This window comes from Arachis hypogaea, chromosome 17 (genome assembly GCF_003086295.3).
Source record: "Arachis hypogaea cultivar Tifrunner chromosome 17, arahy.Tifrunner.gnm2.J5K5, whole genome shotgun sequence".
NCBI lineage: Eukaryota > Viridiplantae > Streptophyta > Magnoliopsida > Fabales > Fabaceae > Arachis > Arachis hypogaea.
The window spans coordinates 8,644,335-8,670,345 of NC_092052.1; the positions used below are offsets into that span (position 1 = coordinate 8,644,335).

Here is a 26,011-nt window from a genome sequence, read left to right on the forward strand (position 1 = left end):
GACAGGTTGTTGAAGTTAATGGCAATAGTTGGAGAGAAGAAAGGAAAGAGATAAGGAAGTGGGGGTGCAAGTGGAGGGGGGGAGTTTTTTTTAATATTATTTTTATTAATTGATAAGGGTAATTTGGTAAAATAAAATAAAAAATGACGATTTTATAACGTTGAGGATGATTTTAATAACAAAAAAAGGTCGAGGACGATTTTGATTTTCACCCCATACCTTAGGGACGATTTCAGTACTTAACCCTTATAATAATCAATACTACAAGAAAAAGCAATATTTGTAACAAAAAAAATTGTTACAAAAAATCAAAATTTTGAAACAAAAGAATTTTGTAACAAAAAAAAGGGTCGTTGCAGTATGTCCCGTTACAAAAAATTTTTGTAACAAAAAACGGAATTGTTACAATTTAAAGTGATATTTTGTAACAAATTTGTCTGATACAAAAAATCGGAAGTCATTACAAAAATAGTAACAAATTTTGATCTTCAATGTATTTTTGGTGACAATATATTTTTTCGTATCATAAAATTTTGTTACAAAATGTTACTTGATTTTGTAACATTTTTTTTCTTTAGTTACAAAAGTAAAATAATTATTTTGTAACATTTTTTTTAATGCAAATTGCATGCATAATTTACTAAATTATTTTTTTAATTAACTAATATATTAACTATTTTACTAAACAAGTCTACATTTATATAATATGTAAAAACATACATAATTCAAACATGCCTTATTAGCTAAAATTGTTTTAAAACAATAACATTAGTGAGTACATTGATTAGTTCTACAAGTTATATGTCTTGCACAAGTTCAACCAAAAGTTAAAAGTTCTAACATAGATTAGTCTCTATGAATCAATATTCTTGAGCCCTCAAAGTAGCATGTGGTCACCATTTCAGCACTCCTGTAAATAAGAAAAACCGAAATAAAAAATTAGAAATACGATATAACACTAATTATAATTTTTTCCATTAGGTTTTATCCAAAATGTTTAGAAAAATTTGGGCAAAACCTCCCCCTAAAACTTGGATATTTCCATCGTCTACGGTTCCAACAAAAACAACCAATTCACAACTTATTTCTCCGCCAATACACAACCAAATTTATCAAACCAAATAATAGGACATTTGTCATTTCTCAACCATGACACAAGTAAAATGTGATAAATAGATCCATATACAAATTAAACTATACTAATAGTATAGAAATCATCTAGGAATATGTATTAAAACCATAAGCAATTTTAGGAGTACCTTTAGTTGTCTAGTTTCTTTCATTGTCAAAGCGCGCTATGAAAGAATTCACAACGGCTTGTTGAGCTTCCGATTGAGCTTTCATTTGAGCTAATTCTTCCTCTTGCCGTGTTCGTTACTCTTCAAGTTTTTATTTGAGCACATCTATTTCCTTTATTAGCTCCTCATGGTCTTGCATTGCCTCTTGAAGTTAGATTTTGAAGTCTTTGTGTCATAACCTAGCATTACAGCGACTATCACTTTCAAAGGGCTCTATGTAAACTAAATTCCAAGGCGGTTCTCTATAACTCCACAATACAAACTATCCTAATTCAATGCATTGTAAAAAATACAAAATCAATAACAAAATTGAATTAATATTTCTATGTTAATAATGATGATGTAGTTACCTAAGACACTCAATTCACAAACACAAAAATTTAAGAAAACAAAAAGTATCAAAATCACCAAAAAAAATGCAAAAAATAGAATCAAAATAATAAGGCACTAGAGTAAAATAATAACGCACCATAGAATTGTCAACTTTCTGATAAAACATAATTGAAACAACAGAAATTGAAAGCGTCAAATAAAATGCTTGGACATACTCAAGAACATGATAAAAGAAGAATTTGCTAGCAAGCTTTCATCCAAACTCAACAGTCTACACCACCAGACAACAATCACAAAAATAGTAATGACAATATGATGCTAAGAATTGTACCAAGATAATTAATTAAAATATTCAGCAGATTTGTCTGATCATATGATTAACAAATATAAAATGATCAAAGAATAAGAAACAATGACTACATATGAGGATTTCTGCATGGGTTTTAGTTGTATATAGGGTAATTAAATCCATACCTCTGGGCTTTCTAGATATTGACCTTCAGACAAGAAATTTACAACTTCTGACTCAAGAAAACAGTTAATGAACCTGCACATTTTGTGAAATCTGTCCTTCACAGGAATAAACTCTTTCATTTTGCAGACAATTACTGCAAGTTCATCAATCTTTATCCAGATTTGGCTATAGTCTTTCGGGCTCACAATCTCCATTGGCACCCTCTTTATCAACAGAGTACTCTTGTGCATTAGTATTGACTTTAATTTCAGCTTCAAATTCCTTGGAATTACATCCTTGCACTTCTTGAATAGAACTAGTTTCAGATTGCAAATCCTTGCTCTCATCAACATTAATCAACTCAGATTTCACACCTTCAACCTCATTCATCTTATCCCGATCTTCAGTATTGCTAACCTTTTCGATCAATTGAACACTCTCTTCATTCTTATCCACTAAATCTTTATGTTCCATGGTTAAAAATTTAAAATAAACCTAAGATTTCCTCGTCAACAATGCAAAAACTGAAAGTTTACTCAATAAAACATAAGCCCTGCGATATTGCCAGTTACCAGTCCATATTACTATATATACAAAAAAGATTTAAAATACTAATAATCCGATTGTTCTAATTTTAGACGGCAGCAGAAAAATATAGTAAGATTAAGACTAAGAACTAGAGCAAAAGTGAAGTATTCCAATTCCAATAGCAGAACACATCGAATAATCAGGACTGCGAGAATACAAACAAAACAAAACAAAAAATTTAAGACCAATCCATAGAGAAAGCATACAAGGCAGACCAAAAAATTTAAACTTTATGCGGAATTTGAAGTGAAATTCTGAAGAGAAGGACCAAGCACCAAGCTTTACCTTCAATAAGCAGAATCTTTAAAATCAGTGAGCAGCATCAAGCAAAAGCACAAGCATCAAGTTTTACCTTCAGTGACCACAAGCACAAAGGAGAAGGCAACCACCGAACATATTACCGCCAAGCAGAGCAACGACGCACCACGATTCACACGGACTAGCAGAGCAGCAACGGACCACCAGCAACGAATATAAAGCTTAAATCCTAAATCAACCAATGATAAACCCTAACTACCTAAATCAGAATGGCATAATGATACAATACTACTTTATATGTTGAAATTTCAAAACCACAACACTACTTACCTTCTCAGTTATGCAAAATTGATGAGCACATCAGCAGTAAGATGCGCAGCACAAGCTGCTTCAATGCTGCAACAGAATAAATCACAAAGAGATAATAAAACAACAAATTAAAAGAATTCCACTTACCAAACTGCAGAAATATGCCCAAAAAAAGTGAAACAAAATAATTAGATAAAAAATCATAACCGAGAACAACTTAAAAAAAATCCTAAGGAACCAGCTACGGTAGCAGTGGCGTCGCAGCAGTGGGCTTCTCTTCACGGCGAACCAGTTGCGGCGGCTACGAAGGAACGGCAATGGAAGTGGGTGGCTCGACGGCGGTGAGGCAGAACGGTGGCAGTCCACTCGCGCATCCTCTTCTACCTTTCGCGACGGCGACGCGATGGTCTTCCTCTCCTCCAATGTCTCCTCTCTCTCCTCCTCGGTTTTGAGCTCCTGGCACGACACGGCGGCGGCGGCAAGGAGCGCGACGGCATGAGCACCACGGCGCACTCCCTCTCCTCTCCTCGCGTGACCCACCTCTCCCTCGGTTCTCTCTTCCTCTCCGCCCTCCCTTTCTTTCTTTCCTTCTTTCTTTTCTTTTCTTTCTTCGCTTCTGCGTCTGTGTGTGTATAATTGAGTGGAATGAATGCTGTAAGGGAGTGTGAGCGGCGTTGTGTGAGGAGAGTGTATTAGAGTAAGGTGAGAGTGTTGTTAGAACTTAGAAATTAGGGATAGGTTTTAGGTAAAAATAGGTATAAAGGTAATTTGATAATTTTTAATAAAATAGGGATAGTATATAATTGAAACTAATTTTAATTTAATAAAATTATTTAAAAAAAATATTATTCAACTATAATTTTATAAATTAATTTTAAAAAAATATTATTAAAGTTTTAATTTTAAATTAATTTTATAAAATTATCTTTAAAAAATATTATTTAATTAAATTACTAAAATTTTAAATTCTAAATAAGAAAATATTTAAAGAGTGAAGAGTGAAGTAAAGGGTTAGAATTAGGATTTTTAGTTGTTACATTTGTTTTTATTTTTAAACTTTAACTATTTTTATTTGTGTTTAATAATTAATTTTTTAATTTAAAAATTAATTTTTAGTCAACATTTAAGACTTGATCATTAGTAAAAATTATATATTAATTTTATAAAAATATAAAATAATATATACTATTTTTAAAAATTAATTCTTTAATCTTTAATTTTTTATAAAAAATAATTAATTAATACAAATAATATTTTAAAAAAATAAATTTTAGAAACAAAATAAAATTATTTTAAAGATTTTAACATTTTAAAATATTTTTTTAGTTACAAAAATTCTCATATTTTGTGACAAACAAATAATTTGTTACAAATAATATTAAATTTTGTGACAAATTAATTTTTTGTTACAAAATAATTGGGGTTTTTGAAACAAATGAATATTTTGTTACAGAATATTTTAAACTTTTGCAACAAAATACCGATTCATTACAAAAGCCAATATAATTTGTAACAAAAAATCAAATCATTACAAAATATAAAAACATTTTGTAACAAATCGTATTGTTGTTACAAAATATTATTATTATGTAACAATCACTAATTTTTGTTACAAAAAATTAATTTTTTGTAATAATTTTAAATTTGTTACAAATTTTTTGTTACAAATGTTCCATTTTCTTGTAGTAATAGCAATTTTACAATTGAATATTAATTTGAGAGTTTGGTACTATGTCTTGAAAATTGAATTGAATTATGATACCGACTTTGCTTTTTTTATTTAAGTAAAAAGTTTCATTATTTATTATTTTTTAAAGAAAGAAATTATTATAAATTTATGTATTATTTCTCGATTTTGCTACCATTCTAATTTCACAGGTTGTATTAACAAAATTAATAAGAATGAATTGCATATAAAATTTACTATTCATTACAGTGAAATTAAGGTGAATCACTATATTTTTTCTTAATTTTACTAGTATAATCTGCAAAATTAGGCTGTTAGCAAAAGTGACAAATAATTTTTAGAAAAAAAACTCTTCATTTTTATTTAAATGAAAAATGGTGAAACTTGCAGCAGAACAAAAGTAATTTTATGTTTGGCTATTTTGTTCTGCTTTGCTTTTTGTACGATATAGCAGCCGCCTTATATAATCATGACCCACTTTCTCTCTTGCACCTTACCTATATTGTGCATACAGCATATACTAGTTACTAGCTAGGTTAATGATTCTACTCTTTCTAGCAAATCTTTAGCGGCATAAATGCCAAAGTCACTCCGGTGGTTGAGAGCTACCCATAGTGGCTCAACAAGTGGTATCAGAGCCGATTCGGTGGTCGAGAACTCTCCATGGTAGCTCAACAAAGTGGTATTAGAGCCGATGGTTAATCGATCTGGTGTTTTAAGAAACTTGAGCAAGAGATTATTAATGTTGCAATTGTTAGGAGTGTATGAAATTAGTCCCATATTAAAGAAATCAAGGAAGAGTGAGGAGTTTATAAAAGTTGTGGCGGTTTGCCACTCTCCATTGTTGTTTTGGCAGGGTTAATTGCAAACAAGAGGAAGTCACATAGGGAATGGTTCAAAGTTGTGGGACATGTCAACTGGTATCTTACTCAAGATGAGTCCCAAGTTAAGGATATTGTACTCAAACTCAACTACCACAACTTGCCTACAAGACTAAAGCCCCGCTTTCTGTATTTCGGGATCTACCCTGAAGATTTTGAGATACCTGTAAGGTCATTGCTGCAAAAATGGGTGGCTGAGGGATTTATTCAACAAACTGGGACCAGAAATGCGGAGGATGTTGCTGAAGATTACTTGTATGAGCTCATTGATCGTAGCTTGGTTCAAGCATCGCGAGTGGACTTTAATGGAGATGTGAAGGCATGTCGCATCCATGATCTTCTTCGTGATCTTTGCATATCTGAGAGCAAAGAGGACAACCTTTTTGAGGTTTGCACAAATAATAACATCTTGGAGAGATCAAAACCTCGCAGGCTTGCAATCCAATGTGGCATGCATTGCTATGTTTCTTCAAGCAACAATGACCATTCATGTGTCTGCTCTTTGTTTTGCCTTTACCCAAGAAAGTACGATTTTACCCCAGTGAGGTGAAATGATTTTTTAAATTGTTCAAATTGATTCGGGTATTAGAGAATGAGACGTTAAGTATATATAATATTTAGTTGCTTGTAACTCAGACACGGTATAACAATAATGGTTGGAAATGAAATTAAAGAAAAGAGAGTGTCGTCCCCACTCCCTTCGTCGTTAGCAGTACTGCAGTAGTACATAAAGCACTCCAACTCTTTTTATTTGTTCATTTTTTTTTCTCCTCATTTCTCCTATTTTTTCACAAAACAGAGCTGCATTTGTTCATCTCCTCGGTCCTAAAAATCTAAATAAGATAGGTCGTAACTTGGTTATTAATAGGTTTGGAAGAAGGTAAGGAAGGCGAAAGGAAGAAATCTTCTTTCGTTCCAAATATTGATTTCGTTCTTGCAATTTAATTCAAATAGTCGTTAAAATTTTTTATTTCTACTTTCAACGAGCTTCTCTTAGCTGCATCAGCTTGTAAAACTCTCTCTTCCACCAAGAAAGGGAGAGCAAAAAAGTTTCAACATTTAGAAATATATTTTATTGGATAAGAAGAAAGAATGATGCTACAAGAATCAAAATTCTTCCTAAACCGTTATCAGCCTCTTTCTTTGAACGTTTAAAACTCAAACTCAGAGTTGCCAACCAACTGAAACTTGAGGGGTGTTAAGGAGTGTGCATTAGTGGACAGTGAAACCGAGGCTCAAGAAAATTAAGAATTAATTAGCAAGTTAGTTAATCAGTAAAGTATTGTGTGCTTGGTTTGTGCTGTCACAGTTGTATATAATTGCCGAAGTCTCTCTGGTGGTTGAGAGCTCCCCACGGTGGCCCAACAAGTGGTATTAGAGCCGATTCGGTGGTCGAAAACTCTCCACGGTGGTTCAACAAAGTGGTATCAGAGTCGATAGTTAATCGGTCTGGTGTTTTAAGAAACTTGAGGGGAAGATTGTTAATATTGCAAGTGTGAAGAGTGTATGTAATTAGTCCCACATTAAAGAAAGCAAGAAAAAGTGAGGAGCTTATAAGATGAGAGTCCCATTAATTTACTACCTTAGGGTGATGAGTGAGTTGAATGTGGTGTCCTTTCATCTATATTCTCTCACTTGGTTTTCTATGGTAACCCAATAAGTAGTATCAGAGCCTATTTGGTAATCATTCAGAACAGTTGAGAGGTAATTAGTCTAAAATATTTATCAATTCATTGTACATACATCATACACTAGCTACCAGCTAGGTTAACAATCTTACTCCTTTTAGCAAATCTTTATTATTATAGATTTTTTCTTTTATTTTTTTAACATTTTTGCAATTGGATGATAAATATCTCCTGCTGTAAAACAAGTAACAACTGAACAATCGTAGTAGGACTATGAGGCACAGTATTAGTCCCACCTTTTTTGAAAATTTAATTTTGTTTATTTTAAATAAATCAAAGTTTTGAATTGATAAATATTTTAAACTAATTACCTCAACCGTTCTGAATCATTACCAAATAGGCTCTGATACTATTTATTGGGTCACCATAGAAAACTAAGTGAGAGAACATAGATGAAAAGTCACCACATCAATTCGAGGACCACTACATAATATTTAAGACAACTTACGGTCAAAATTAAATTTTCAAGAAAGGTAGGATTAATACTGTGCCTCATAGTCCTACTACGATTGTTCAGTTGTTACTTGTTTTACAGCAGGAGACATTTATCATCCAATTACAAAAAGGTTAAAAAAATAAAAGAAAAAATCTATAATAATAAAGATTTGCTAAAAGGAGTAAGATTGTTAACCTAGCTGGTAGCTAGTGTATGATGTATGTACAATGCAGGTAAAATTTATATATCTAATAATAATGATGCAACTACTTTTATAAATGATAAGTTTAATATATCTATCTAAACATAAATTATAATTATATTTATTGAATTATTTTAAATAAATCAAAATTTTGAATTGATAAATATTTTAGACTAATTACCTCAACTGTTCTGAATGATTACCAAATAGGCTCTGATACTACTTATTGGGTCACCATAGAAAACCAAGTGAGAGAACATAGATGAGAAGTCACCACATCAATTCGAGGACCACTACATAGTATTTAAGGCAACTTACGGTCGATAAATATAATTATAATTTATGTTTAGATAGATATATTAAACTTATCATTTATTAAAGTAGCTGTATCATTATCATTAGATATATAAATTTTACCTGTATTGTACATACATCATATACTAGCTACCAGCTAGGTTAACAATCTTACTCCTTTTAGTAAATCTTTATTATTATAGGTTTTTTCTTTTATTTTTTCAACCTTTTTGCAATTGGATGATAAGTATCTCCTGTTATAAAACAAGTAACAACTGAACAATCGTAGTAAGACTATGAGGCACAGTATTAGTCCCACCTTTCTTAAAAATTTAATTTTGACCGTAAGTTGCCTTAAATACTATGTAGTGGTCCTCGAATTGATGTAGTGTCTTTTCATCTATGTTCTCTCACTTGGTTTTCTATGGTGACCCAATAAGTAGTATCAGAGCCTATTTGGTAATCGTTCAAAACAGTTGAGGTAATTAGTCTAAAATATTTATCAATTCAAAACTTTGATTTATTTAAAATAATTAAATAAATGTAATTATAATTTATGTTTAGATAGATATATTAAATTTATTATTTATAAAAATAACTGCATCATTATCATTAGATATATAAATTTTACCTGTATTGTACATACATCATACACTAGTTATCAGTTAGGGTAACAATCTTATTCCTTTTAGCAAATCTTTGTTATTATAGGTTTTTACTTTTATTTTTTCAACCTTTTTGTAATTGGATGATAAATGTCTCCTGTTGAACAATTGTAGAAGGACTATGAGGCACAATATTAGTCCCACCTTTCTTAAAAATTTAATTTTGACTGTAAATTGCCTTAAATACTATGTAGTGGTCCGACCATAATTTTCATTCGTTACTCGTAAAGTTACGAAAAAAAAAAAAAAACAGATCAGGATTATTGTGGAGTATGATAAAGTTTTTGTTTTATTTCAAATTAAATTTTGTAATTACAAAATATACAAATTGATGATGGCAATGTTAATACATTATTGTTCATATAAATAAACAAAAGATAAATTACAAATAAAATAAAATTAAAAATTTTTATTTCTAAAAAACCACTGTATTTTTTATATTAACATATAATAATCTCATAAATTCTTCTAAAATAAAAAATTATATCAAAACACTTAAGTAAATATATAATTATTTTTGAATCAACATAATAAATCTCATATAATAAAAATTACAAATTTAATAATGGTGAATATTTTATTTTCTTACATTATCCATTTTTTTAGAGAATCTTTTTTATTTTATATATTGTCTGATTTTAAAGATACTACAAAATTTTCTTTTTGAAGAGGGTGGTTGATGGAAATGTCCCCCACGCACTTATTTGGAATCAAAAATCAAAATTATACTCGAGTTATACCTTAAGTCTATTATATATAGTGTTCCATGACCACCATGCCAAAAGTCTTTAGATGAAGTGGTATTTTATTATCTCCTTTACAAGAATGGCTTCACTTCTAACTAATAACATTAGAAACTTTTCTTTTATTTAGATCAACAGTTATAATTACAAGTAAAGGAAGAGAGAAAATAAGTTCTTAATTAAATTTTAGTTTATAATAAAAATATATAGGATAAATTGACTTTCTATCCTTGTTATGCTTAGAATTTCTGAACAATTATTTATTATACGTCAGTCATCAACTCATCATTATCGTTGTAAAAGGAAAGTTACTTTCAATAAAAATAGGAGAGAGAGAGACAACCCTCTTATTCAGAGAATTGTTTAGTGGATAGTTAAAGAAATATAAATAGGTGTGAGGAATATAAATTTGGGCTGAGTATGCTTTTGATTTTATATTTTCAATAGAATTCATTGTTTTCATTTTTCTCAAGAAATCTTTTCTATTCTAGAATCCTCTGCTTCTTAATTTCTTCCTGCTTGGGTTCACTGCAAAGTAGTTTTTTTAGGGTTTTCAATTCCTCTTTTATGGTATCCAAAGCCTATAATCTTGCTCATCTTTGTCATGGAGATTATCCTCTCTGACTCTTCCAAGAAGATCTTCTCACCTATCTCAGACAAACTCACTCAAGACAATTATAGCACATGGAGACACACGGCAATGTTAATAATTCAGAGCCTCTCGATGGAAGATCATCTATACAGCTCCAAGATTCCGCAACAGTTCGTGACTGATGAAGCGACCAAAACAATTTCTGGATCGGCGAAGTACAAGACATGGAAATTACAAGATTTAACTCTCACTACTTGGCTTGTAGAATCGATGACTACCAGCATCAAGAACAAGGTAATTCATCTCTCACAATTTTATGAAGTTTGGGAAAGAATTGAAAAATACTTTGAAGATGCTTCTGCTTCACGAATTCAGAGTTTGAAATCCCAACTCAAATCATGTAAGAAAAATGGAACTGTTTCTGACTTTCTGAACAAGATTCGGAATGTGGTCGACGCCCTTTTTGCTCTCGGCTATGAGGTACCTGACTCAGATCACATACAAGCAATAATCGATGGTCTTAATGAAGACTACAATGTATACATTGGTTCGGTAATGTCAAGGCTTGGAACTTTCAAGGTTGCAGAGGCTGAATCTTATCTGCTTGCGTTTGATGATATGCTGGACAGGTTCAAGAAACCTGATGTAGGTATGCCTGTAGCTCATTATGCTCAATCCTCCTCATCATTTGAATATCAAAGAGGCGGAGGCTTTCGAAGAGGCCGTGGTGGCCGCAGTAATCGTGGAGGACATTTTGGATACACCCAAAATCGCCCTCAATGCCAATTATGTGGAAGGCAAGGACATGTTGTGTGGGACTATTTCCATCGTTTTGATCCTGCTTTTCAGCCTAATTCCACAACCAACTCTACTCCAATGCAAATTTCATATAGTAATACACAACCACCCCCTCCATCCGTCAATTTTCATCAACCTAGGGCATATCTTACCCATTCCTCTTCAGTAAGTGAAGCTTCTTGGCTGCCGGACATAGGAGCGAGTCATCATGTCACTTCAAATCCAGGAAATCTCCTCACAGCATCACCAAATCCTTCAGATAATGATCAACTCTTTGTAGGTAATGGGTCAAGTATTCCAATTACTCATTCTGGTTCTCCAGTTCTTTTTTATTCCTCCTCAAATATTGCTTTTCGTTTAAAGAACTTACTTCTTGTACCACAAATTACTCAAAATCTATTGAGTGTTTCTAAATTTGCAGCTGATAACCATGTCTACTTTGAATTTCGGCCTGATTATTGTGCTATTCATGATCAGGATACCAAAGAACTTCTCCTACAAGGCATGTCTAGAAATGGCACTTACTCTTTTGATAACCTTCGAGTACCAAAAAATTTGTCTAATACCTCATTACAGATCCCTGATAACCTGTCTAGTTCTAGATCTCGGTATTCTAGTGCTTATACTACTACTACACAGCTAGCTAATCAATCTTTAGATTCTAGTGCATATCCTGTTTCCAAATGTAATCAGAATAACACTGTGGATTTATGGCATAAACGATTGGGCCATAGTTCTCTTAAAACTGTAATGGATGTTATGAATACAATTTCTTTACATTTCGGTTCTCATTTTGCTGCCAATCATGTATGTGAAATCTGTCCTTTAGCTAAGATGCATAGATTACATTTTTCTTTAAATGATACTGTATACATGACACCTTTAGAACTTGTTTTTGTGGATATCTGGGGCTGCTCCTGTAATATCAAGAAGTGGATTTAGATATTATATTTCTTTTGTTGATGCATATTCTAAATACACATGCATTTTCTTACTCACAAATAAATCTCAATCTTTAGTAGCTTTTCAGAATTATAAAACATTTATAGAAAATCAAACTGGACAGAAAATAAAGGCTTTATAAACAGATTTGGGAATGGAATTTATGTCACGTGCTTTCACTGATTTTCTTGCAAATGAAGGTATACATCATAGAAAATCATGCCCCTATACTCATCATCAACAAGGAAGTGTTGAGAGGAAGCATAAGCATATTACAGAAGTGGGTCTCTCCCTCTTAGCTACAGCTTCTTTGCCTATACAATTTTGGGAAAATGCCTTTTTGAGTTTTGTTTATATTATTAATCGACTTCCTACTCCAGTTCTTGATAACAAAAGTCCTTTTGAGGTTCTTTTTAAGCATCAACCAGATTATACTTTCTTTAAAATTTTTGGATGTATGTGTTTTCCTTTCTTAAGGCCATATAGTAAAACTAAATTTAATTACAAATCTGAACCATGTTTATTTTTAGGATATGATTCAAATTTTAAAGGCTATAAGTGTATGGCACAAAATGGTAAAATTTATATGGCTCGACATGTGTTGTTTCATGAGCATACTTTTCCATATCAAAAATTGTTTTCTAACACCTTGGGCAGAGATGATTCTTCCAAGAATAATCCAGAGAGTGGCAGCCAGCTTACGGCCCTTGCATTTACCATCATTGATTCAACTCCACCATCAATGTCTTCATCGAATCAAGCTACGAAGTCTTTGAGTATACATTCAGATACTAGATTAAAAATTACAAGTGAACCATTGCCCGATACAGCATCTCCTTCTCACTCAGGCTTGGACACTCATGACACTACTTCTAGTCATGAGAATGAGATCAGAATTTTAGAATGTCACCCACCTTCATCATCTCATGCCAATTCTTCTCCGTACATGATTCCTATTAGTGGTATTAAAACTAGTCTTCCTTCCATCTCTTAAAAAAATGCTCATTCGATGACAACAAGATCGAAATCTGGAGTGTTCAAACCAAAAGTCTTGACTGTTCAACAAACTGATCTACTACACAATACTCCAAGGACTGTGGCTGAAGCGTTACAATGTTCTCACTGGAGAGAGGCAATGGATAAAAAGTTTGCTGCTCTTCAGAAGTGCAAGACATGGGAATTAACAGAATCACTAGCTAATACCACAATTATTGGAAGTAAGTGGGTGTTTGCTATAAAGAAAAATGCTAAAGGTGATATTCTGAGGTATAAGACAAGACTTGTTGGACAGGGTTTTCATCAAGTGGAAGGTATAGACTATGATCAAATCTATAGTCCAGTGGTAAGGCCTTCTACCATTATAGTTATCTTAACTATTGCTGTTTCATTAAATTGGCCATTGAGACAGTTTGATTTTGATAATGCCTTTCTCAATGGCACCTTAAATGAGACTGTATACATGATGCAACCTCTGGGATACTCTACAAAGGGTGAACAACTAGTGTGCAAGCTAAACAAGGCCATTTATGGTCTAAAACAAGCACCGAGGACCTGATATAAAACATTATCTACTACTCTTCAACAGTTTGGATTTAAAGAAACCAGATCTGATGTGTCTTTGTTTGTTATATTTTTTTACTCTAATGTGATTTACTTGTTAGTTTGTGTAGATGATATAATTGTTACCGGTAATAATGCTGCAGAATTAGATAAATTAATTTATCAATTGAACAATATTGTTCTGTTAAAGGATATGGGGAAGTTTAGTTATTTTTTAGGCTTGGAAGCTTCATATTTGTCTACAGGTAGTGTTCACATTTCACAAGCCAAATATGCATCTGAATTACTTAAGAGAGCTGGAATGGAGACTGCGAATTCGATGCCTACACCAATGATGTCCAACACAAAGCTTTCGGCTCATTACTCGGAACCTTTTCATGATCCCAAGCTGTACAGATCAATAGTTGGTGCACTTCAATATCTCACAATGACAAGACCAGATATTGTCTTTGCTGTTAATAGAGTATCTTAGTTTATGCATCAACCAACATTGCTGCATTGGAAGAGTGTAAAAAGAATTCTGAGATATGTGAAAGGTACAGTGGATCATGGATTATTATTTTCTAAATCTACTGATTTTAGGTTGTTGGCTTTTTCAGATGCTGATTGGGGTGGAGATCTAGATGATAGAAAATCAATCACTGGATTTTGTGTTTATCTTGGATGCAATCTGATCTCATGGAAGAGTAACAAGCAGATAAAGGTGAGCAGGAGCAGTACTGAAGCAGAATATAGGGCAATGTGTGCTGCACAAACTGAGCTAATGTCCATACAGCAGCTTTTGGGAGAGCTTCGAATCCCACAACCTATGTCACCAACCATCTTTTGTGACAATCAGAGTGCCTGTCTATTGGCTGCAAATCCAGTTTTGCATAGTAGATGTAAATACCTTGAGCTGGATTTGCATTTTCTAAGGGATTTAGTAAATTAAAAATCTCTCTATGTTGTTAATATACCCTCTCAAGATCAGGTGGCCGATTCTTTAACTAAACCATTGTCCCTGAGTTCGTTTCAGAAATACAGGTTCAAACTGCGACTTCGAGACAAATCGTGCCTCAGTTTGAGGGGGAGTGTTGAGAGAATTGTTTAGTGGATAGTTAAAGAAATATAAATAGGTGTGAGGAATACAGATTTAGACTGAGTGTGCTTTTGATTTTACATTTTCAATAGAATTCATTGTTTTCATTTTTTTCAAGAAATCTTCTCTATTCTAGAATTCTCTGCTTTTTAATTTCTTCTTACTTGGGTTCACTGCAAAGTAGTCTTTTTTAGGATTTTCAATTCCTCTTTTACTTCGGAATAAAATAATGACACAAAAATAATGAGTTATTCTTGCTATATATCACTACTCAATGAATTGTATTTCTTTGTTGATTGGTAACTATGCTGCATGTATGAAATATGAATACATTTCAATTACTAGGGTAAAATTGGCATCCAAATGACTGGTTTAATATCTTATTAATTTTGAATATACTGATTAAAGTCTAAGTTGTCTAGGTTCATTAATTATTGGTTCCAAATCACCATTGTCCTTGGTTTGATATCATGACATTATTCGGTTACTTGAATCTGCAAATAAGAGAAGGGCATTGAGGATCACAGAGATAAGAGATTTCAAACTTTTGAAACTTTAATTTTTTTTTTCTTCAATGGTATTGTTAAGTGTAATATCATGATGAATTGTAGATGTAGTAACGCTCATGAAGTCGTTAACCTATTCACTAACAATATTTATATTATGTATGTAAATCACATAATTTATTAAAATAAGAAATGTTAATCCTTCTTAATTATTATCACATAAATAATTTTAATAATTACGAATTGTATCCTAAACAGGAGTAATGGTTAGAATATTTTTAGAAACAACTCTGGTACGTTTTAGGGTGACCTTTGCAGTTAGGTTTGCTAGGCAGACAGGCGAAGTCAGTAGGAGACTCCAACTTATAAAAAAAAAATATTAATTTTAAGTTCCACAATTTGAAGAGCTTGTATCTTCTCGGCCTTGGCTCTTGCAACTTGGGGAGTACAACGAGCCTCGCTTTCCATGCTGCTTTCCTAGTTGGTTCGCTTCCATGCCATTTTCATCCACATTAATAGTTTCGTGCAAACAGGCTTACTAAGGAATTTGCTTTGATGCATTAAAAAATAAATGTGTGTGTTGGTATAATAAATATATGATTTAATAAAAACTTGACATGTGGCCGGACTACAAAATCCACATCAACAAATATGTTTACTTATAAAAAATATTATATATTCTTTAATATTAATATATCTTTTAAATTAATTATAAAAAGACTAAAATATCTTTATCATTGCTTTTCGAAAAGATTAAAGAATTTTTTAATATTATGAAAAAATAGTATTTTAGTATCAATATTAAAAAGATCAAAATCCCTTCTGTCTTTAAAGTTTTTTACTTGTAGTACAAAATAAAATCAAAATTTTATTTTAAAATATTAAAATATCAACAGAGTTCATTTGAAAAAAAAATTAAGATACCTTTTATTATTAATTTTAAAAAGACTAAACATATTCATCATTCTTCTAAAATTATATTTTTGTATTAAAATTAATATAAAATATATTTTTTGATCAAAGAAAAAATTTATAAATGTTAAAATATACCCCTCATTTTTCTAAAAGTAATTTTGCATGAAAATTAATATTAAAAATTTTTTCACAAAAAAAAAAGTTATAAATTTTTAAAATATAGTCATATTCTTTTAAAATTATGTTTTGTACCAAAGTCAAAAAAGACCGAGCAACCATTAACAAAAGAGACACTCTAAATAAAAATGACAAACAAACATGGCAGTTTAATTATGGCAAAAACAAACTAGTTTATTTTATTTTAAAACATTAACGTATAATAAACCTGCTTTTTGTCCAAAAGACCCCAAAAGAGCTAAACTTAGAAGCCCACAATTATATTAAACCAGTGTATGTTTCGTGCAAATACAGAATAATTAATAAAAATATATAAATTTTTATTAAAAAAAAATAAATAATATATAATAATTATTACTATTAATATTTTATAAAGTTATAATTAAAATCAAAGTTTAATGACTTTTAGTTTTTAAAATATTAAAAATAATTAATATTTGTCTTAACTAATTTAGGTTGGTTGAGTGGTCATTTTACTCGTTCACTTAAACAATTATTAAGGTTTCGAATCCGCCTTGTATATATAAAACTCATTAACTAGCTACAGATCCTTAATAAATGGAGTTTCAATCCATAGTGGATTAGTTCTCAGCCTACCGAATATGAAAATACAATGAAAAAAATAGTATTTGTCCTGAAAGGAAAACAATTCTCATTGATAGCAATATTTACAGAAATTTATTTTTGTTAAAATTTAACTGTTACAACTTTATTTGTTGGTATTATATTCATTCATTAAGTCAAAAAATATGATCAATGATGTTATCGGTTAAAATTTCACATTTTATGACTTAATTTTTAACTTTCTAAACATATAGACTTGTATTATTACAAAAGCTACTAGATTGTTTACTATTCTTTGTTAATATTACCAAAACACCATTGTTGAGTATTAATTTGTGTGAAAAGAACTACAATAATTTTTATTATTTAATATATAATTCATTTTATTAAAAAATAAATTATTATTCCTAAATTGATAAATATATTTCTTTTTATTTTTATGCTATTTTATTTGGCAATAATTACTGTTAAAGAAAAACGATTGACTATAGTATCTTATAATATAATGTATAAAATAATTTTTTATTTTAAAATTAATTCTAATTAGTGAAATAAAATTTAAAATAATTTTGTTATACAAATTTAAATTTGAATTTAGAATTGATTAACAACTAATTTTTTTTAATTTTAATAACAAAAATAAAATTAGTTAGATACAAAATATTTAATATTTAATAATTTTAATTACCAAAAATTAAGTTAAAAATTAATTATAATTTAATAATCGATAACACATACATATATAGATAAGCAAACATTAAAATTTACAAATAAATAAAGGATAAATAAATAAAAGATAAATTACACATAAAATAAAATACAAAATTTCTAACCCTAAAAATTCACCGTATTTTTTATATTAACATATAATAGTCTCATAAACTCTTCTAAAATAAAGAATTACAACAAAACACTTAAGTATATATATAATTATTTTTGAATCAACATAATAAATCTCATATAAAAAAATTATAAATTTAATAATGGCTAATATTTTATTTTCTCACATTACCCATTTTGTTAGAGAATATTTTTCATTGTATATATTGTCTGATTTTGGAAAGACTACAAGATCTCCTTTTTGAAGAGAATAATTGGTGAAAATGTCTCTCAAGCACATATTATGGATCATTAAAGGTGTGTGTGGTTCAAGTATTACTTTGTTATTCATATTCCATTTTCATAGGAATCAAATATACCTAGGAAAAAGGTGAAAATTAAATTAAAATAATGATATTTTGATTCTCTAAAATCAAACTTGTTTAAACTTTTTAAATTTTAAACCAAATATGAGAATATAATATTTTTATTTTAAAATTTTTAAAAATTATTTATAATTCTCTAACCACATACACCCTAAGTCTATTATAATATTCCATGACCACTATGCCAAAAGTCTTTAGATGAAATAGTATTTTATTATCACCTTTACAAGAATGGGTTTTACTTCTAATTAATAATATGAGAAATTTTTCTCTTATTTAGATATATAAACAATTATAATTACAAGTAAAGGAAGAGAAAAAATAAAGTTCTTAATTAAACTTTAGTTTATCATAGAAATATATAGGATAAATTGACTTCCGATTCTTGTGCATATGCTTGGAATTTCTGAACAATTATTTATTATGCGCTAGTCATCAACGCATCATTATTGTTGTAAAAGGGAAGTTACTTTCAATAAACATGGAAGAGAGAGAGAAAACAACCCTCTGAATGAAATAATGGCACAAAAATAATGAGTTATTTTTGCAATATATCACTAATTGTATTTCTTTGTTGATTGTAATTATGCTGCATGTATGAAATATGAATACATTTCAAGCATTAGGGTAAAATTGGCGACTGATTTAATATCTTATTAATTTTGAAAATAGTGATTAAAGTCTAAGTTAGTTGTCTAGGTTCATTAATTATTGGTTCCAAATCACCATTGTTCTTGATTTGATATCATGACATTGTTCGATTATTTGAATATGCAAAGAAGAGAAGGGCATTGAAAACCACAGATATTTTTAAACTTTTGAAACTTTAATTCTTTTTCTTCAATTATATTATTGTTAAGTGCAATATCATGATGAATTGGAGCAACGCTCATGAAATCGTTAATCTATTCACTAACAATATTTATATTATATATTTAAATCATAGAATTTATCAAGATAAGAATGTTAATCCTTCTTAATTATTATCAAATAAATAATTTCGATAATTACGAATTGTACTCCAAACAGGAGTAACAGTTAGAATATACCTAAAAACGCAAACTCCCATACGTTTTACGGTGATCTATTACAGTATTACGTTACTTTGTGACGCATGCATAAAAACGAACCACACAACAAGAACGAGGTTAATAAAACAAAATTCTCTTTACAGATAAATATTTCTTATCGGTTACTTTATGGTAGTTCTGCTTCTTCTTTTTTGTCTGATGTTTTTTCGCTGCATTTGGCTGCTAAAGAGTGTACAAGATTTGTCTGAAATTCGACACTTTTTTATTTTTAATATTGGGGAAAGGATGGTGTATAACCACGTTATAGGATGCATGGTGTTTGACAAGAGTGTGACGGTCTAGATCGAAAAAATTGGATGGTCCGTTTTGGAGAATAGTAATCGAACGGTTCGATTACTGACTGGACAGGTACACAAATCGGACCATCCGATTTGCACCCCCAACCACGTATCGCGCATGCAAGTTGGCCCAGCTCCAAGTATACACTCCCAATCTCACAAAGTTCCCTTCAGCCAGTTTCACTTTTCTTTTCACTTTCGTCCAATTCTCCTCTCCAATAAATCCCACCACCAGCTTCATTCATTCTTCATTGATGAAGGTTTGAGTTAAAAAAAATTGGACCACACAAAAATTATGCTTAGAAGAAGAAGAATAAAAGATGTCAATCGTCCGGATCTCCACATTGCTAATTATCTTGATCATCTTAATTATGTAAGTTTTTATTTCAAAAAATTTTATTTTAGTTAAAATAATAATTATAATGTTAGAGATTAATAATAGTTTATTATAGTGATAATGTTAGAAATTAGTGGAGTAATAATTTTTAAATATTTGAGTTTAATTAAAATAATATTAGAGATTATTAATAATAAATTATGATGGTAAGATGTAGGGTATTAATATTGTGCAGAAGAAAAAATTATGTTACATTATAATAATAAATTAATTATTGTTATTAATAGAATAATTACAATAATAATATTCTTAATAATAATAATACTACGGTTATTAAAAAATTTGGATGTATGATAAATAGAATAACTAATATTAATTGTTATTAATCCGCTTATCGTAATAATAATTATTACTGCTAGTAGTGTAATAGTTTAATTATCATTAGAATATAGTAGTACTAATATTGTTTTGTTATGTACGTGTGAAATTAAATAAGTTAATTAGTTTTAATTGTTAATAATAAATAATTTTTTGTAGTAATAATGTATTAGTCGTTCGTAAATAAATATTATGAATTAAAAATTATTGAATTAATTATTTATATTATAAGTTTAATAAAATATTTAATAAAAGATTAATGATTGATTTATTATTGTATATTTGTTGTTAGAATAGAATAAAATAGAGTAGTTAGTTATTTGAGTATTAGTAGATAATATAATAGTTATTTGTATAAAGTATTGTTATTATTGTTATATTTATTGATTCTGGTTATTTGATAATGAAAATTTGATTCTTTTAAATTTAATTTGTTAATTAATTAATATTATGGTTTGTGTTTAAGGATCTAAAATGTTGTAATGTGACCACTACATGCCGCCGGATCGGTACAATCCAATAGTGGAGGGGTATTTACGGGACACTGGCTTTTATCATGTTTCACAGATCGGAGTTGTCCAATGTCAGTCGGCATTGGTTAATGCTCTGATCGAGAGATGGCGCCCCGAGACTCACACCTTCCATTTTCCGGTTGGTAAGTGTGCCGTGACACTGGAGGATGTGGCGTTAATTCTTGGTCTTCCGACGAATGGTTTGCCAGTTACGGGACCGACACTGAGTAGTTATGAGGCGTTAGAGGCTGAATGCTTGGATCAGTTTGGTGTTGCACCTAGGAAGACAGACTGTAGGGGAAGTTTCATCAAGTTGACGTGGTTTCAAGCATTGAAGGATCGATTAGTGTTGGTTGATGATATCCAGATTCAGAGGTACATGAAGTGCCACATAATGTTATTGTTTGGGACCGTTATGTTTGGAGATAAGTCTGAAGCAGGGGTGCACTGAAAGTTTCTGTCGTTACTCCGTAACTTTTCCGGGATCATACAGTTCAGTTGGGGTTCGGCATGCTTGGCACACCTGTACAGAGCGTTGTGTAGGACAACTCGTGTCGACTGTAAGGAGATTGATGGCTCACCTGCATTTACATATTGAGGAAACTCCGGTGCATGCATAGCCTCCAAATCCAACGACTGTATGAAACTCGGCTCTACAAACGGCTGCTGGTTTGCTAGTGCATTTGCCACATCCGCCACATCTGCCACCATAGCCTCGTCAGCTTGATCTTCGTCTACACCCGGATCAACAACCTCGTAGTTACTTTCGAACTCTTCTTCACTATCACTGTTGTAATCTTCCAATTCAATATCTCGGTCCGCTGCAGATTGCTCGAACTCGATATACAGTTCGATGAACGATATTCGCGACTGACTTTCAAGATACACTGAAAACATTTCTTGCATGCTCGCTTCGTCGGTCACGTATTTCGTTTGAAATTGCACGAACCCACCAAAGACAGATATAGGATATCTGTACAGAATACACGACACTCTCCTAGATATTTGAGAATCCATCTTCTCACAAATGACACCTTTTAATTCTTCAAATGACAGTGTGAATGGAATAATAATATCCAACGGATTTTCACACACAAATTTTACTCCTTCTGATGTTTGTAATAAGATTTGGCCATGATAATACACTTTTAATCTTACTCTATCATCCATGATAATAGAGAAGAACAGATCTACAAAGAAGAAGAAGAGATCTGCAGAGAAGAGGTTTAGAGACTTGTAGCACCGGAGAAGAAGAAAATGAAATGGGCTGGTCAGCTTGGGTAGGAACATATATATATATATCACACTCAAATTGGACCATCCAACTGCTTGCATGGCCATTCGAAATTTTTTAAACTAAAAAATCGAACAGTCCGATTACTAAACAGTCCGCCCAAAAAATTTGAAACCCATAAATCGCTGGGTCCGATTTGGGTGCTCTTCGAATATTTTTGAATGAAGCCCTAAAATCGATCGGTCCGATTTGGTTGGGCCAACGAAAAAAATCCCCCCATGCAACAAATCGCATGGTCCGACTTCTTTGCACGCAAAATTACCGTCCACAAGTCGGACGGTCCGATTTGTGTCCCCAGCCCTGCAAGAAATCGGATCGTCCGATTTCCCGCCGTCAGCTAACTGTCGTCACACCCGTATTAAACACCTACAAGCTCCATAAACGGGCGTTAAACCAAACCTTCCCTCATATGCAAAAAAAATTAGCCGAAATTCGAAAGTATTTTACTGGTTTACATTTTTTTTTATATTGTTGTTTTTGGTTTATATTTGGACTACACTTTCGAAAGTATCTACCTTGGTTGTTTCTGGTTTTCATGAATACGGTTTTCCATCCTAGATTCGAAACGATACTCGATTCTTGATTCTAAAATTGATCAAACGATTCACAATTTGACAACTATTTATGACATTGTGTTGGTTTGAGTGAAGCATAGAAACACAATTTTTATTTGAATTGCATCAGAAAAAAAGTCAAATTATATTTTGAAAAAAATCCATAATTTAATTATTGTCAAGAAATAACATCAAGAAACACGTACAAGCCCATGCCCCAAACAAAAATATACAAATGGAGGAATCAACTTTGCCAATCAACAAGAACAACATAACCTACCATTTTACAAAACATATTTTACAAAATCAGACACTTTAACACAAACTTTCACTTGGCTAACAAGAAAGCAATCATCATAACAAAAATCAATGAAGAATGACAAGACGCAATAAATTAATGCAAGAGTTTTGCATATTATGTCCCCATGCAAAGGAACTAGGATTAGATTTATGTCCTTTTCTTACTAGGCCTTCCCAATGATATTTGGATGAATCCAAACTTTTTCCTCTGAGCCATAAAATGCTTTTGATGATCCCTATCTGTTTCAGGATTTGAAGGAAGAGTAAGATCTTCCCTCAACGCTTGGAGCATTTGACTCAATGCTACCTTCTGTCTTGCAGCATGCTCTTCCATCTCCTTTGTTGCAGTGTAATCTTCAGGAACTTGCTTTCTGCTGAGCACATCTCGCATTGAAACTGTGGACTTCAGGACACGTTTTCGGTCATTGTTCGCTGTTGTTGACCTCGTCACATCTGGCAGAGAAGAATCCTGACAGCATCCTGTGTAAGCAAAGTTGTGATTGATAGATCTATACATTGATTGTCCCTTCATATCATCCTGAGGAATCCATTTCCGAAGAGCCTCATTCGCAGCATGCTGCTTTCTGTTTGCAGTTTCAACACTGTTTAAAGCCTCAGTTAGGCGTTGTTTGCTAAGCAGAACTTCTTCTGTTGCTTCCTCCAACTTCTTCAAAATATTCAATTTAGAAGCATTTATTTCATCGATTTGAAATCTCGAATCTACTACCTTCTTCAACGTAGACTCTTCTGGTATTTGAACTTCAGGATTTAGAGGAGTGTGCTCTCCTAATGCAAAAGTCACTCTCCGACGTTCTGGTAGAACAAGTCCAGACGGTATCTCAGCACCAGATAGAGCCTTGATTTCGGCAAGAGCAATAGCTTCGGCTGCCCTCGCAGCTTCTTCCATCTTTTTAGCTGCAAACCACCTCATCTCAGCAGTCTTAATGCTAAGTATGTTCTCTTCGTATGATAATGGCTTTGAAACTTCAGATCTTAGTGTTTCGACCATTCTATTGCTTTGATCAGCATCAGGTTTGAAACTCACCAAAATGTTCCCAGGATTATCTGAAGTGGAACTTGTTTTCATAGGAGCCGGTGATGGATTCAATCTTGCTTCTTCTTGTGCCCTCGTTTGTGCAGAGACAGCTGCAACCTTTGATGCTAGCTTCTCACGCGTCCTCTCAAGAAAAAGCCTCTCCTTCTTCATCTTCTTATTCAGAGACTCAACAGAAGATTGAATCACCCCAAGATCATTTATGGTTTTGCCAAGGTTCATCTTAGCTTGTTCCAACTCGATAAAGAATTGATCAGATGATGTAGCAGAGACAGAGCCAGGGCTTGGATTCTGCAATCTTTGTTCTTGATTGCCAGCAACAGTTCCATAATTTTCTTGATTCATCTCCTTAACAACAACAGGGGTACCAACATGTTCATTGTCAGTTGCAGAACACTTCAATGCTTCAGTTTGTAGCTGCTGCTTTAACCCCTCCACAATCCTTTTGGTAGCTGCCAGTTCTTCGAGCACATCGAGTGTTTCGAGTTCTTTCACTATCAAATCCTTCTCCAACTTGGCTGCTTGTTCCTCCACTTTCTTTATGTCAAACTCCTCATCACTATTCTGCAAACAATAATCTTCAACACATTAGAGAGAAAAACAAACACACAAATTCATATTAAAGAAAACACTATGCTCAAAGCCTCAAACAGAAAGGCTGGCAGAAAGAGTAAGCGAAAATCATAAGCATATTTCCAAGGACAAATTCAAATGTAAAACCTTTGAAGTCTCAAATAACTACAGCACATATCAATAGAATGAATAATAAGAAAAATAACTAAATCTTTCTCTATCAACAATTGATCATCTACAATTCCAACATTGTGTTTGTGCTAAATACTACTGAATAAAAGAATTAAATTTTCAATGTGAATTGAGAAATTTAACTCCATAAGCTCATGAATATCAAATAATGAGATGTAAAGTAAAGAACAGTTCCACCATTGCAACTTCAAGCACAGAAACTTGAACCCTAAAAAACTCGGAAACAAAAACCTGTATCATGTAATCCTAAATTTGTTTTAGGAAATAAAAAAATCAACGCATTGTTCAAAAGTTCAGTTCACAGAATCACTGCATTTTCATTTCTGACCCTAAAAAAAGAAAGAAAAAAAACCTTACATGCAGCCAAGGTCCGCTTCCTCCAAAACGAGTAACCGCCTCTTTAACCGATCCAAACGGCGGCGAAGTATCAATTTCAGCTCTCAAACCAACCTTCCTGATTCCCGAACCGGTTTCACCACCGAGATTTGGAGTCTCCTCAGCCATTGTTGCCACACACCACCGAGTTTTGCAACAAGCTTGGAAACTCCCTTCGACTTTGACTTCTGTAGTGACGACGCGTTCATTCTGAAATTTATGGCAAAAATGAGTGAGTGTGATGATGGTGGTGGGGAACCGAGTCCCGAACTCGGTAGTGCAAAAAGGGTGGCGGGTCAGTGACTCGGGTCCACGCTGCTGCTTCGGGTGAAAACGGAAAAAGGAGAAAAAGAGAGGGAAAGAAGAAAAGCACTTCGGGTGCAAACTTCTTTTTTTCTTTTTTGGAGGTTTGTTTTAGTGTGGGTCTGGTAACAGGGGAGTTATGGTGCGCGCTTTGATTTGGTTCGTTGGTGGAAGGAAAAGTCAAAGTTTTGTTAGTTAAGTGTTGAGATGAGTAACCAATGAGTTTATGACACGTTGGATTTTAGTTGGGAGGGGGCTTATTATGGGATTTTTTTATCTCCTTGATTGGGAGCGTGATTTGCGGCTTCGTAAAAAGCGCTTTTGTTAAAGTTAATGAAAGGAACGAAACGACGTCGTACTGGTTGCCACTTGCCAGGAGATAAAAGATGGAGATTTTGTAAGGAAGAGATGTGAGGGATCATGTACATTAAAAAAACTAAATTGTGTTAATCGATTAAAAATTATAACTATATATTAGTTAACTAATTTAGTAAAATTATTTTAAAAATTATATTTATATTTTTTAAAATTAGTTAATTGAAACTAAATTTAAAAAATTAATTTTTAATTGATTAACCAAAATAAGACTAAAGTTAA

The 26,011-nt window shown here is 31.9% G+C and overlaps 2 protein-coding genes across 2 annotated transcripts; one reads left to right on the forward strand and one right to left on the reverse strand.

Annotated features, from left to right (window-relative positions):
• Window positions 1–20,752: 20,752 nt before the first annotated feature.
• LOC112762730 (protein MAIN-LIKE 2-like) lies at window positions 20,753–21,220 on the forward strand. The gene has a single exon (XM_025808583.1). The coding sequence runs from the start codon at window positions 20,753–20,755 to the stop codon at window positions 21,218–21,220; it is 468 nt and encodes a 155-aa protein (XP_025664368.1).
• A 1,540-nt stretch (window positions 21,221–22,760) lies between these two features.
• On the reverse strand, window positions 22,761–25,488 carry LOC112764957 (WEB family protein At2g40480). Its single transcript, XM_025810805.3, has 2 exons — window positions 25,094–25,488; window positions 22,761–24,535 (listed from the first exon to the last, which is right to left on the reverse strand). Exons 1-2 carry the CDS (start codon window positions 25,238–25,240, stop codon window positions 23,066–23,068), a joined length of 1,617 nt encoding a protein of 538 aa, XP_025666590.1. The 5' UTR covers window positions 25,241–25,488; the 3' UTR covers window positions 22,761–23,065.
• Window positions 25,489–26,011: the final 523 nt, after the last annotated feature.